Here is an 11,686-nt window from a genome sequence, read left to right as displayed (position 1 = left end):
AAGTGAGGCCTGGAGAGCTTGTGCAGGTCACCCGAGGTCACAGAGTAAGTCAATGGAGAGGCAGGACTGGGACTCGGGCAGCCCATCTAGTTTATTCTACCCCTACGCCCAAGCCAAACTCCCTACCATTCAACTGAGCGGCTGTATACCCTACATCTCCCTGCAGATGGGGCTGTGACCTCAGGCCCCTCCCTGGTTGAGGAGCAGGACCAGGCTTGAGTGGAGGAAGACAATTAGGAGGACAGAGGTCCTCACCCCCTTCCCCCCACATCAGATCCGGTGGGACATCAGTCTGGTGTTGAGTTTACGGAAAAAGGATCGCAGCTTGCAAATCTTGCATTTTTTCTTGCGGCGCCCCCGGGAGAGGCTTCGAGACCTGGCTTCCTCTTCCTCCTCCTCTTCTTCCTCATCACTGGCCCAAGGCCCCCAAGCACCCCCGTTAAAGTCAGGATGGGCTCGGGGATTCTCAGCCGGGTAGCGCACAGGGATGGCTGTGCGGTTATAGTCCACCAGGCGGGCCAGCAGGGCGCGGACCACGTCTGGCCGCTGGCCAGCAAGGTCCTCCCGTTCGTAGGGGTCAGCACTGATGTTGAAGAGCCACACAGCCTGGCGGGCACTGGCCATCCGCTCCAGGTTCCACCAGCTGCCTGGGAAGGCGGCCAGTGTCTGCGGTGGGATCCAGTCGCCATAGCCCGGGTCTCCCGTCAGCAGCTTCCACTCACCCACACGGATGGCAGCCTGCACAGCAGTGTTCCAGATGCCAAAGCCACCCTCAAGGGAGCCGTGCCGGGCATGGTTGTAGAGCGGGTCAATGTTGTGCAGGATCTCCGTGCGTGGTGAGGCCCGGCCCTCGCTGATGGCTGGCCACACGTCATAGCCATCTAGCCCATCGGCCGCAGAGACAGTGCCACCTGCCAGTCCCACCAGGGTCGGGTACCAGTCAGTGATGTGCACCAGTGCCCGGCTGGTCCGTCGCTTTCGCTTGAGCAGAGGGCTATGGACGAAGCCCAGGCCCCGCACACCACCTTCCCAGTAAGTGCCCTTACGTCCTCGCAGCGGCCAGTTGCTGCCCCCCGAGAAGGTCTGGCCGCCATTGTCACTGGAGAAGATGATGACACTGTTGTTGTAGAAACCATAGCGCTTAAGGGCCCAGGTGATGTTGCGCACGGCCTCATCCATGCAGGTCACCATGGCTGCATATTTCCGCCGGGCCACGTTGCCCATGGTGCGGTAGCGGTACAGGTACTCACGAGGGGACTGCAGGGGCGTGTGTACTGCCTGGAAGGCCACATAGAGGAAGAGGGGCTGCCGGGGGCTGTGGCTGGCTAGGATGTGGCTGACACGCTGGGCATAGAGCATGGTGGAATACTGGCCACTGAGCCCCCAGGCCACATTCTCGCCCTCGTGCAGGTCAAAGCCACACACCCCAGGGCCATCGCAGTTGTCATAGGTGTAGTAGTCCACATTGCCCGTGAGCGAGCCCAGGAAGGTGTCAAAGCCCCGGCGGGTGGGCAGGCACTCCTTCCGGTAGAAGCCCAGGTGCCACTTACCCACCATGTGGGTAGAGTAACCTGCCTCCTGCAGCTTCTGGGGCAGTGTCACCTGGTCCAAGGGCAGGCAGTTGGGCTGCCGAGGGCGGATGATGGAGTGTTGAAGTCCCGTGTGGATCTGGTACCTGGTGAAAAGAGCAGAGGGCACAGAAGGCACAAAGTGAGCTACAAACCACTGCCCTGGCCACCCAACCCCCCAATACTCACCCTGAAGTGGGTCCTGGCCCCAGCATTATGAGCATACATAGTAATAGTAACCAGCAGGTATTATCAAATGTGCTGAGCACTTCAAATGCATTATCTCTTTGAATCATCAAAATCAACTGAAGCAGATATTATTACCATTTGAGGAGAATGAAGCTCAGAATGGTTAAGCCACTCACCCAAGATAACACAGCTAAGGAGATGGGGAGTTAAGCGTCAAACCCAGGTTCATCTTAACAACAAAATAATAATAGCTAACACAAGTACTCACTATGTGCTCAGTATTGAACTAAGCCCCTATATGAATTATCTCACAAAATCCTAACAGCAACCTAGGAGGTACATATCATTATTTTCCCATTTCCCAAATAAGAAAACTGAGGCTCAGTAAAATAAATCACTTACCCAGTGATTCATACAATTAGTAACTGGAGTTGGGATTTGTGTCCCTGGCAGTCCTTAGAGACTTCTGAGTCTCTAAGTTCTAAGCCACTAACTTGCTATGGGGCCTAGAGAAGTCCTGCTCTCTTGGGCAAACTCCTACTCACTCTTCTAAGCCCAGCCGAAAGTCTCCCACTGTAAAGTCTCTCACACATCTTTCAAAAAATGAGTCACTTTTGCTTCTGAGTTCCCTCAGCATTTAGTACCCATGATCATTGTCACACTTGGCCATGAGATTCTACTCAGTGTACATGCTCTCGGGCCCAGAGAGCCCAAGAATCTACTCCGTATACATACTCAACTTTGTATTCCTAGCACTCAGGTGGTATTTAAAGAAACAATTACTTATGGAATAAAAGAATGATACTCACAGGATTTAGAGTCAGAAGGTACCTAAGTCCTCTTCTAGCTTATTCACCTTGTCTTTAAAAGGAACTAAGATCTAGACTAAGGGAAGGGCCTTCCCAAGGTCGTTCATTGGTCAGGGGCAGAGCCTGGACTTGAACATAAATACAAACAGAGTCCAAGCACAGACCCTTTTCCAGCAAACGAAGCTGCCACTTCCCTGCTCTGTCTGCTCATGTGCAGGAGTAAGTTGGTTGAAATGGAAGATCTTTACAAATCTTTCTAGGCCTGGCCAGGTAGCTCAGTTGGTTAGGGCATCATCCTGATATGCCAAGGTTGTGGGTTTCATCCCCAGGTCAGGCACATACAAGAATCAAACAATGAACGTATAAATCAGTGGAACAACAAATCCATGCCTCTTTCCCTCTCTCTCCCTTCCTCCCTCTTTTAAAATCAATGAAAAAAAAAATCAATAAATAAAAACATTACCGTTCCCAAACTCTATGAGACTAGTTCTTCTGTGTCTGCCTGTAAATTCATGTGGCCCCTGAATCTGGGTCACTTACAGAGGCTAACACCCTGAGGCAAAAGCAAATGGTTAGCCTGCATTCCTCATTGCTCATTCATTAATTCAAATCCCATTCCCCCTTATGTGGTAAAGGCCCTCATGTGATCTGCTTATGGGGTCTTGCCTTTACTCAAGTCTTAAAAGTCCAGAGTAAATAAGAAGCCTGGAACTTCACAGGAGTATCAGAAACCCACACCTCTCCCCCCTTCCCTGGGGTATCCAAACTAAGTCAAGACCTAAATAACTGACACCTTTAACCTAGGTACTGGAGTGGGGGAGAGGGGGGGAGGTATCTGTTTTGGTTTCCTTGTCTTATAGCTGTTATTATTAGCTATCATTAGCTACTACTGCCATTTTTTAATTTTTTATTTTAAAGAGAAAGGAAGAGGGAGAGAAAGAGAGAGAAACATTGATGTGAGAGAGAAACATCGATCAGCTGCCTCCAGTACGCACCCCAACTGGGGATCAACTGTGACCTTTCAGTTTATGGGATGGCGCGCCAACCAACCAAGCCACACCAGCCAGGCCTACTGCCATTTTTAATACTATATACCGCATACATTATTTCACTTAATCCTCAAAAAATCCTACAGGAAAGACTATTATGACCTTCATGCTACAAATAATAAAACTGAAGCTCCCAAAAGTGCAGCCAGAGGCCCAGACAGCTGGCAGTGGAGCTGAGCTTTGAACCCAGTGTATGCAACTCATGCTCAGAATTTCTCGGTGATGCGGCCTCTGCAGACCTCAGTCGAGCTAATGAATGATTAGAGTGGATTAGAGGCCAAGCCTCTCTTTCTAGGGGCTGAGCACCATGGAGCACTGTTGTATAAAGTGGGTGGGCCGGCTCAGAGTCCCTGAAGCCCATGTGCAAGTGAGTAACATGAGAAACCTTGGCTCTCTCCAGCTTCACCAAACACGACTGGACTTATTAACAAACACTAATGAGAGTCGTCAGCATCAGTCAGATGGAGCCAGCTGCAAGGGGCGGAGGGCGCTGCCCAGCCACGCTCAGCTAACTTCACCGATCACGGGGCTGGAACGCTGCCCTGCTGGCTGCTCATTCCCCTGCTTACACCAAACGTCACCTCTTGGGACAGAAATGCTAACTTGTGCACAACTCCCGAGAACACAGATTCCTCCTCCCTCTACTGGAGGTTAGTCACCATTTGGTCTTCACCACCACTGCCATGCACACCATATACTGGTACAGTGGCCCCTCTTCTTCTTCCTCCTGTTCTCTCTCTCCCTGTTTTTGGATGGAAATGCTGAGTGCCAGGAAGAAAAGGCAGCTTTGGACCCAGCTCCAGGACCCCTGTCAAGTACCTGGCCTCTCAACCCCCTCTCATATAGACCCCGAAGTCGGTATGGGCATGAATGAGTTGGGTCTTGCCTGACTCCACGCCTCAATTTCCCCCATCCAGGAATCAGAGAGATTACTGCTCTGGTTCCCGAGTTCACACTAGTGGCTTTTGGGTGGAACTTGGGAGAAAGCAGGCCTTGGACCCCATCCAAGGAGGATTAGCTTCAGCCTTGCCAAAGGATTTTCTCTTAAGTGGCCAAAGTTTGCTTTCCACACCCCCACGTCCTGTTCCCCTGCTCTTAATCCTGTAGTGCTGCTACCTTGCCTGTGGACAACTCCTGATGAGAAAGCAGCACGTCTCCTTGCAACCCCCAGCCAATGTGGGAGGCTTTTGCATATGAAAAAAACAGATGCTCTGAGAAATTAAGTAACTAGACTAAGGCTACTTAGGTCCTGGCATTGTGTCTGTCTTTCACCTCCACCTATCAAATCTTTGGTTTCTTCCCAAAAAGTCATCAGTTTGGGGATTCGAATCCCTCCAGTGACACAGAGCCTGCCATGCATTGACAGCCAAGCAGGTTACACGAAATTCATTCCATCCTTACCACTGTTTCTCAAGATAAAAACTATTCTTCACCCCATTTTATGGACAAGAAAACTGAGGCTTAGAGATATTAAGTAATTTGTTCAAGGCCTCAGGGTATGTAAACAGAAGCGTCATTCATACCTACACGTCAGAGGCTGCCCCTTTCCTCTAACAAAGGATGACCAGATGTCCCCTTCACATGGTGTGGAGTGTGAGCGTCCTAGAACACCAGAGGGAGAAGACCTCAAAGATGAGTCAACCGCTTCAGTGTACAGGCAGGGAAACTGAGGCCCGGAGAAGGCAAAGGATTTACTAATGATCACACAGCTAGTTGGATACAGAATTGGCCAGGAGTCCTGGTTTCTCGGGTCCCAGAAGGCTGATTGTAAATTGTAAACGCTGGGGAAATCTACGACTGGGTTTATTTGGGACTTGGACGGCCGGCGGCCTGGGCCATGCCTACCTGCCCGTGAGAAGTTGGCTCCGCGAAGGCGTGCAGATAGGCTGGATATAATAATTCTCCAACTTGACACCCTCGGCGGCCAGACGGTCCAGTGTAGGGGTCTCAATATCTGAGCCATGGTAGCCCACGTCGTGGTAGCCCTGGTCGTCGGTAAGGATGAAGATAATGTGGGGAGGCTGGGGTGGAGCGACGGAGGGCTGCTCGCTAGCCTCACTGGGGCCGTCAGCCACCAGACTCGGCTTGGTCCAGTCCCAGGACAGGTAGCCGAAGCTGAGCAGGCTGACCAGCGAGAAGCCAGTAAGGGCGTGCATCGCCAGGCCGGCCCGTGCGTCCCGGCGCGCAGGGCTCCCCAGGCCTCACCGCCAAGCGCGCCCAGGGCGCACGGCCCACACGCCCGCCGGCCGCCGGCCGCCGGCCCGGCCCGGACGATGAGAGAGCGCTTTGCGCCCCAGGGGGAGGCCCAGCGAATGGTCTGGAACCGGAGAGCGGACGGCGAGGCCGGACCTGCGCGGCCGCAGCCGGGCACTCTGGGGAGGTCAGACCCGCGCCCAGCTGTCTGCTGCCGTCCTCTAGCCCGCCCTGTGCCGCCCTCGTTCCCTCTCCCCCAGTTCAGCCAGGCCAGCCTGAGACGCAGCGTGGTGACTTCCAAAAGGTGCTCTCCACCATCCTCGGACTCTCCTCTCCTTCTAGCCCTCGATTTCTCCCGCCTCCTAATTTCTCTCGCCTCTGCTTTCCCTTTCTCCTCCCCCCCGACCCTCCAGCCCCAGGCCCGGCCTCTCGCCCCGCCCGGAGTCTTGAGAACTGTTGGCCTCCCCGCAGGAAGGTGGGCAGGACCCCAGCGGGGAAGGGGAGGGAGGCACGGGTAGGGCGTGTCTGGGGTTGACACCGCCAGAGAGAATGAGAAAAAGTTGTAACATCTGCCGGCGGAGCCCCAGGTGGAGGGGCGGACGCTGGGAGGCGGCTCCGCCCCGGGGCGGGAAGCCCGAGCCCGCTCGGTCCTCTAGCTTCAGCGCCCGCCCTGGCCCGGGGGCTGGGGAAAGGAGGGAGGGGGCTTCTTGGAATTCGATGGAACCGCTCCGGAATGGCCCGGTCTGACATTCCTCGATTATGGAGTCTTAGCGTCTCTGAATGTCAGCCCTAGAAGGACGCGCCTAATTTTCTGTTCCAACCGGGTCATCTACAGTGAGAGAAACTGAGGCCTTGCGATGGGTGGAAACTCTTCTAAGTCACGGAACAAGTTAGTGGCTTCTTCCCTGGGGCTCACAGTGGCTGTTTGAGTGGCAGTAGAGAGAGCAGTGGAAAACAGGAGATGACTTTGGCAAGCACCAGGGGCTGGAAATCAGGAAACTAGGTTCTGGCCTTGCCAGCTTCCCTCTCCTCAACCCCTCCCCCTCTTCATTCTGCAACTCACAACTGGAATCTTAGAATGCCGGAACTAGAATCCGGAGGGCAGGGGTTGTTGTATACATCTTGTACCACAAGCTCCATCATTATATGTAACATGCATGAATGAATGGATGAATGGGCCTCAAAGGTCATCCATGCCAACTCCCACCCAAGAAAATCTCCACTGCATGGAAAGCAGGGGCCCACTGTATTGCCAAGGAAGGCAGTGGAAGAATGTTGATCAGAGCGTCTGGATCTTCTGAATTTTTTTTTTAAGAAAACCCAAATGTAGTCTATTATGAGAAATATTCCAGGTGTTACGTGCTAGCACCTAATTTAAAGCAAAATTTAAACACCACGCAGGCCAAATCAAACCTATCTGAGGACTACTTTAGGCCATTGGGTGCCCGATGCAACTTTTTTATTGTCCAAATTTTTACTCGACTACATTTTAAAATGAGAGAACTGAATTAAACAAAACCAGTTAGGTTTCTTTACTACCAGGACTTCAAATGCTTAATATGCTCATCTCCAGGAGGGAGGTTGGTGAAGCTGTATTTCTCAATTTCATGTGACCGAGGACCCCCTTTTTCACAGAGCCTCTCAAAGAGCCAGTGTTTTGTGAACTTTGGGAAACAAAGACTGTCCAGGTGTGTGTCTTCTCTTCTAGTGCCTTCCCCCTGACAGTGTTCTGTTGAGATCCCTCCCACTTCCTTAAAACCACGGTGTGTGGGGAAAGACACCATTCCTCCAACATGGTCAATCTGCATTTGGAAATGAGGGCTGCGTGGGGCCGCTGCTCCTGTTTGCTCAAAGGCCCATATTTAGGGTGACCAGATTTATCAAAAGGGAAAACTGCGCCTGTTCTGGCACAAGAAACGTTGAGGACAGACAGGAAAAATACAGCCTCCTGAGGAGAAGGCTGCTAAAACGGGGCTTTGGCAGAGGCAATCCTGGAGGTCAAAGTGGGACAAGTCACAGGGGGGTCAGATGGACCTCGGTTTTGCATTCTTTGCATTGTTCCAGACCTTGGTCAGGAGGAACTGGAGAAATGGCACAAGGATAAATGGCAAAGGGGAGGGGGTGAGGACTCGGCCTAAAAGAAAAGCAATCTAGGAGGCTCACAGGCTACAGATCTCTATGAGGCTGTCACAAGGACAAGACAAGGCAGGACAAGCAGAATTTCTGAGAGTTCATGACCGTGGCCTCTGACATCAGACTGCGTGAGTTCATATGTTGCCGCTTAATTGGGGTCAGGCCTTGGGCAAATTATTTTACTTCCATCAGCCTCAATTTCTCCATCTGTAAAATGGGATGATAATATTAATGAGATACAATACAGTGCTCAGTAAAGTGGCCGGCACATAGTAAGCACTAGTGAATGTGAGTTGTTTTCATGATTGTCCTCCGGGATTCTGAGAGAAAAAACATAAGTCTTGTGAGTGAAAGGAACTGGAAAACAAATTTCAGGCCAATTTAGGGAATTACTTTTGTAAGTAATCTGGCAGCTTGCTTAATAAAAGGATGACAGTGATGGATGAATCACCCTGTGGAGAAGAGTGGGTGGAGCTCTTGGGCCTAACTCTTAACTCCCTAATAGTCGCATTTCTTTTAAGAGCCCCTCAGTAATCACCCAAACCCACAGTAGCCTCAGAAGACACCATTCCCCCTCTAATGGTCTAGAGAGATAGATACTGAACCTCAGTTCTTCTTTTAGTGCTATTACACAATGGGACCAGGCTGGAACATTTAAACCAGACATTTTCAAAGGCTCAGAGTTGACAAGGGGGAAATAACTGCAAAGAGTAATGTGAATTCAGGTCATATCTCTTTCAATATGTGACTCACTCATCTTCCCTTTGTGTCCTCTACAGGATGCCTGCCTGCCTTCTTTTCTGGGTCAATGACCATCAGCCTTACTCCCCCATAGGTAGACTCTCAACAACTCCAAGGTGTATCAGTGTCAGGCCCAAGAAGTAAGTCTCAGAGAAACAGAAGCTAGCCTTTGCAGTTTCTATCTCAGGGCCTAACCAGCTTCCAAGATGATCAACAGCAGGAATATCTACCCCATATACAGGTAAGATCTGTCCATCCATTCACTTGGGTGAGCACTCACCCCATAACCCCCAAAGGACAGCTGCATTAAAACACTGGGAGAAGCCCAACATCTGCACACGAAATGCAAATCAGATGTGGGAGGGATACAGTGTGGTTACTTTCTGACAGAAATTTCCATTGATGAAATCAGGCTTCAAAAAGCACTGAGCTCCTCCTTACTGGTATTATGCAAGAAGGGGATAAAGTGCCCATCTGTCCAGGAAGTAACAGGAAAGATTCCTGAACTAAAAAGGGGAGCAAAACTCAAGGACTTTAAAAGTTCTTTCCAACTTGAAAATGTTATGATTCTAATTATTTATCCGCAGAAAGCTTTTTAGGGCACAGAGATATAAAAGTGAAAAACTGGGTGAGTCTGTTCTGTGGCTTTGTCTTTCCTTGCTATGCATGGCATGTATGTTAGTGTGTGTGTGTGTGTGTGTGTGTGTGTGTGTGTGTAGGTATGTTTGACCACCTTTAAACTGAAATTATTTCAGTGCAGATATTATTTCCTTCTGACTTCATTGACCTTGGCAAAGATCTTATGTCCAGATTATACATGCTGCCACCCTCTGGAGGTCTATTTGTCTTAGGCTGGACCAAATCAAGGACCTGAAAGAAAATGTAGAAGGCCTCTGAGCAGTCAAAAATGTCAGAGCTCAGTCCCTTCACTCATAGGAGAGCTCCTCAGACTTCCTTCACGCCACGCCCAAGGACTCTTACTTTGTGCACAGTTCTTATGAGGCCTATGATTTCATTTCCTAGCCCAAGAATATTGGAAGCAGCTCAGAAAAAAACATATAAGGGGGGCTTGAGGATTCCGTTGGTTTTATACTAATACAGTTTCAAAGTGAAACATTAGGGAGAAACAAAAGAATAAACATAAAAATCAGACTGACAAATGTCCAAAGGCTGGGAGTTGGGGGGCATTTATACAGGAGAAAAAGAGCCATATCTACCTGAACAGACCCAAGGGCATCACCAAATCACGCCTCAGCACAGAAGTGAATGATGGGTTGCCCTCGAGAGTTTAAATTTAGTTCAGGATCCTCTCTCTCTAAGGAAGATGGGGAGGGCATGGGCTATTTTTTTGTTTTCCATCCAAAAGTGGTTACTATGACAAACTCATGGTATAAGCTCAGCTTCAGTTCTAGAGCATCCTCCCTGAAGATGCAGGCTTAGGAGGCAGCCACGTCTGCAGTGGGTTCCATGGTGATGAGGATGTTAGAGGTCAGGCTCAGAAACCCAGCGGCATGCTCCTCCCCAGTGGCAGGTCTGGCTCGTCCACCTCCTGCCTCCTCTTCACAGCCCTCAGATGCCAGCATGATGTTCCCTGCACTTCAAGCCCCCAAGCCTCTGTATCTTGAAAGGGCGAGTGGCCCTTGGGTAAGAAGTACACTGAGTAGCACACAGAATTCCAGCTCCGGTGCCCTTCCCGACAGTTAGGCCATATCCTCCTAATGAGCAGCTTCTCTCTCTGAAAAAGACCTCCACAGGGGAATTCCACAGGTTCCCTAGGACACCTAGTCTAGTGACCGCTGGTTCTCACTTTAGCTCCCATGCTCTCGACTAAGGCATCATTAATTAGAATTATTTATGATCCATGGAAAGGTTGGGGGTATTTAAGAAAGCCATGCTGGCTACATTATGGAGAACGTATTGCAAAGGCCCCCATTAAGGGTCCATGTAGGAAGGCCAGGTGGAGACATGCCTGCCCAGATGAGCTGTTCTCCCCAGTGGGCAAGCTGCAGGGCATCTGAGGCCCAGTTCTTCCTGGATATTACTTGGGAAAAATGATTCTTAGAGGAAAAGTGTTTTCTTTGATGCTGGGGCACCCCCATTAACATTTCCGGGAGAGACACACATGCCCCCTGACCCTTGCTTCTGGTGCTCTCTGTGGTCTCATTGAGTGTCCCTTGGTGTCAAAATCCCCATATCAGACATTGGAGCCAGGAGTGGCAAGAGCCGGGCACCCGCAGCCCCTTGCCTTTAACCCTTCACGGGGCCTCGGCCGGAGCATTTCAATGGCTCCTTTCTCTGGCGCTCAATGAAACATTCTTCCAAGTAGATTATTGAAAGCAGAGCTCTGAGTACACAATGGGTGCTCTGTGCTCACAGCCGCTGCCCAATCTGTTTGCCCAGCCTGACTGCGGCCTCGCCTCTCCGCACACTCCCCACCCTCCTCCCACCCGACCCCGGCCCCACGCCCCATCTCGAGGCCAGCTCAAAGGGAGGCCATCTGAAAGGACTTGTTCTCCGTCTTCTCAGAAGTTCCCGCCGTGGCTCTGCCAGCCTTGGAAGGAATTAGCCTAATGGGACCCAGGTCTGCCTCCAGCCCATCCATCCGGGGCTCTGCCCACTTTAATGTCTAGAGGCTTCCTTCCTTGCTGGTCAGCTGACATTTCTCTCTCTCTCGTACACACATGCACGCACGAACACACACACATGGAGTGGGGGTGCTGAGATCAAGGTAAATGGAGGGGCTCCTAAAAGTGAGAATGACAAGCTGCCCACCAGCACCCCCTCCTTCCAGATTCAGAGAAGGCAAAAGTGGTTCCTTCCAGATTCAGAGAAGGCAAAAGAGTGTCCTGGTCAAATGTGAGACGCCGGGAGCCAGATTGCCCGTGTTCCAGCCCAGCTCTGCCATTTGCTAGCTGTGTGACTTAGCTACCTGAGTTAGCCTCTCAGTACCCTATCTGTAAAATGGGAATAATAACAGTACCTGCCTCATGAGGTTGTTGTGAGG

At 51.0% G+C, this 11,686-nt stretch overlaps 1 protein-coding gene across 1 annotated transcript; it reads right to left on the bottom strand.

Annotated features, from left to right (window-relative positions):
- Nucleotides 1-270: 270 nt before the first annotated feature.
- ARSI (arylsulfatase family member I) lies at nt 271-5,771 on the bottom strand (the record flags this gene model as incomplete). The annotated part of the gene is made up of 2 exons (XM_080674358.1): nt 271-1,675; nt 5,461-5,771. 2 exons carry the CDS (start codon nt 5,769-5,771, stop codon nt 271-273), a joined length of 1,716 nt encoding a protein of 571 aa, XP_080530484.1.
- Nucleotides 5,772-11,686: the final 5,915 nt, after the last annotated feature.

This window comes from Plecotus auritus (genome assembly GCF_963455305.1).
Source record: "Plecotus auritus genome assembly, chromosome: 6".
In the NCBI taxonomy this organism is placed as follows: domain Eukaryota; kingdom Metazoa; phylum Chordata; class Mammalia; order Chiroptera; family Vespertilionidae; genus Plecotus; species Plecotus auritus.
This window is presented reverse-complemented; position numbering and strand designations above follow the sequence as displayed.